This window comes from Priapulus caudatus, unplaced genomic scaffold, assembly GCF_000485595.1.
Source record: "Priapulus caudatus unplaced genomic scaffold, Priapulus_caudatus-5.0.1 Scaffold1599, whole genome shotgun sequence".
In the NCBI taxonomy this organism is placed as follows: domain Eukaryota; kingdom Metazoa; phylum Priapulida; class Priapulimorpha; order Priapulimorphida; family Priapulidae; genus Priapulus; species Priapulus caudatus.
Genome location: NW_014578660.1, coordinates 9,194 through 11,525, shown reverse-complemented (window position 1 = coordinate 11,525; position 2,332 = coordinate 9,194). Strand labels below are relative to the sequence as shown.

The window sequence follows — 2,332 nt, the reverse complement described above, 5'->3', positions numbered from 1 at the left end:
TGTCTTAATTTTCTGCCATTTCTTCTGAATCCGGCGCTGAGGTAACTTAGTGACGTTGCTGTTGCATGCTGTGGGGGTGGCATTTTCTACAGGCGTGCCGTCCGGGCTTGCTAGTATTAGACTATGGGGTGGGCCAGGCCCGACGCTTGTAAAATTACGGGCATCTGGGCCCGCGGACCTGATTAGGATTTTCGAACCCTTGAATATTGATTTGTGCGTTCATTTGGGATTATTTTGCAATGGTTTACTGTTAATTCAAAAACTAAAAAACGCACTGGAGTGTTTACATTAATCATGCGACTTTCCGTCCCCCCCCTAGCCCGCCGCGGCCATTTTTAGACCCCTTTTCCTATGACCTAACTAACACAGCTGGACTTTCCGATATCTCTTATACTGTGCATAGTACTGTGCACTGCACTAGATCAAACATTTAACCCCCGATTCTGCGAAGTTCACTGTCTTCACGATTCCAGCAAAACATCTAAACTCTCGCTCGTCGTACGAATTTGTTCAGTGCATGACGCTCAGACTCTCGCCTCCAAACTCATTCTCAAATGCTCTCCAGTTTTCTTCGCATCCAAACTCACTTATGCAGTCGGACCTGTCTATAATGACCACATGAGGAAACCTCTATGGGCAGTTATCCGTTATATGAAGTTGGTTTGATGTATAGCTGCTACACTAGGAAAACCCCAAATTATAGATATAAATATAATATAAATAATATAATATAATTAATATAATAAAATATAATAAAATAAACATAATGGAAGCAAAATTAATATAATTAGTAACAGGTTTCGCCTCGTGCGTTTTACCCTCAAACAGAACAAGTGAAGGAGACGAGCGACTTGCCCGTGGAGGAGGAACAGAAGGAGACTCCGATGGAGATGGAGCTGACCGCCCCGGCGGAGACCGAGGAACCGGCGGCGGCGGCGGCACCACCTGCCGAACCCCCGGCAGAGGACGCCACCGTCCCCGCCGCTGCGCCGGAGCCGACAGCCCCGGAAGCAGCGCCTGAGGCTCAGGCGTTACCGGATGCGGACGTCGCCTCGGCAACGGAAGCGGTTGCCAAGATTGAGGAGCCGGAGGCGGCGGAGGGGAAGGAGAGAGATGCGGCGGCGGCGGCGGCGGAGAACGGGACGGGGGAGACGCCGGCGGACAATGACAGTCAGGAGGAGAGCGCGAAGGAAGCTGTCGCTGAAAACGTTGAGGTGACGCGTCCGCCACGATTCCTGTCTCTTTGTTTGTTCTGCTTATTTGTCTCTTTCTCTCTCTCTCTCTCTCTCTCTCTCTCTCTCTCTCTCGCTCTCGCTCTCTCTCGCTCTCTCTCTCTCTCTCTCTCTCTCTCTCTCTCTCTTTCTCTCTCTGTCTCTTTCTCTTTTATTGCTCTGTCTCGTCTACCCTCTCTCTCTCTCTGCCTCTCTCCCGCTCTCTCACTCACTCTTTTAAAATTGGCATTTACAAAATTAAAACTTTGATGTGGTTCTGGAGAAACGTTAGTATTTTTAGCTCAGCTGACGTAGCTCGGTATGCGGCTTGTAGACTCACATGATGTCCGTGCGTCGGTGCTGTTGGGCACAAATCTTAACCCGATTCGACGTACGGTCTTGATATTCGGGATCGTCGGGGGGGGGGGGATTCGTTGAAAGGACTCAGGATGTCGAATTTTGGGGGGGATTTCTCCCTCTGACACATCTCGACATTTTGACCCTTGTTCCAAAATTTCGAGATGTGTCAATGGAGGAGAATCTTTCCCTTAAATTAAGGTACTAGGAGGAAATACGGATTGCGGCACAAATCGCACGGCTCGACCTATCTCTTAATATTCGCGTGTATAGTTGTGAATGGGGAGGAACTCATGACGGCGGGGAGGTCAAAGTGGCAGTGGGGAAGGTCAGATATCAGACATTTCTGAGGACGATGGTCTAACCGGACCGCAGTGTCAAACTTTTTTGTATTCAGCGCTGACCTACCGATTATTATTCACTTTATTTGAAGGACCATGAATCTACTTATCCGCTGACATGCAAAGAAGTAATGTGGTCTGATAAGGCTTTTGACCATCAGAGAGGTGGGTTAAACATGGATTTGTTGACCTGTTAACAAAGGTCTAAATCTTTGCTCTTATTTAGAGCTTCCTCCACCCCCCCATCCCCCCCGCCGACACGACAATACCTCGATCAAACCGTCGTGCCAATCCTTCTTCAAGGCTTGTCAACATTCGCTAAAGAAAGGTGAAGATCTATGTCGAACCTTATAAGTATTCGAATTGTAAGAAGTAAATAGATCGATTACGTGTGCTTTTGAGGTGCAGATAATTCATGTATTA

The 2,332-nt window shown here is 48.1% G+C and overlaps 1 protein-coding gene across 1 annotated transcript in view; it reads left to right on the top strand.

Moving 5' to 3' along the window:
- The window catches only part of LOC106817114 (major latex allergen Hev b 5-like), a 3,815-nt gene extending 1,897 nt beyond the window's left edge, over positions 1-1,918 (top strand). The window contains exons 2-3 of the mRNA XM_014821764.1: positions 829-1,245; positions 1,842-1,918. Of these exons, the coding sequence (XP_014677250.1) occupies positions 829-1,245; positions 1,842-1,918 (494 nt within the window). The remainder of the gene's footprint in view (positions 1-828; positions 1,246-1,841) is intronic.
- The last annotated feature ends 414 nt before the right edge of the window (positions 1,919-2,332 follow it).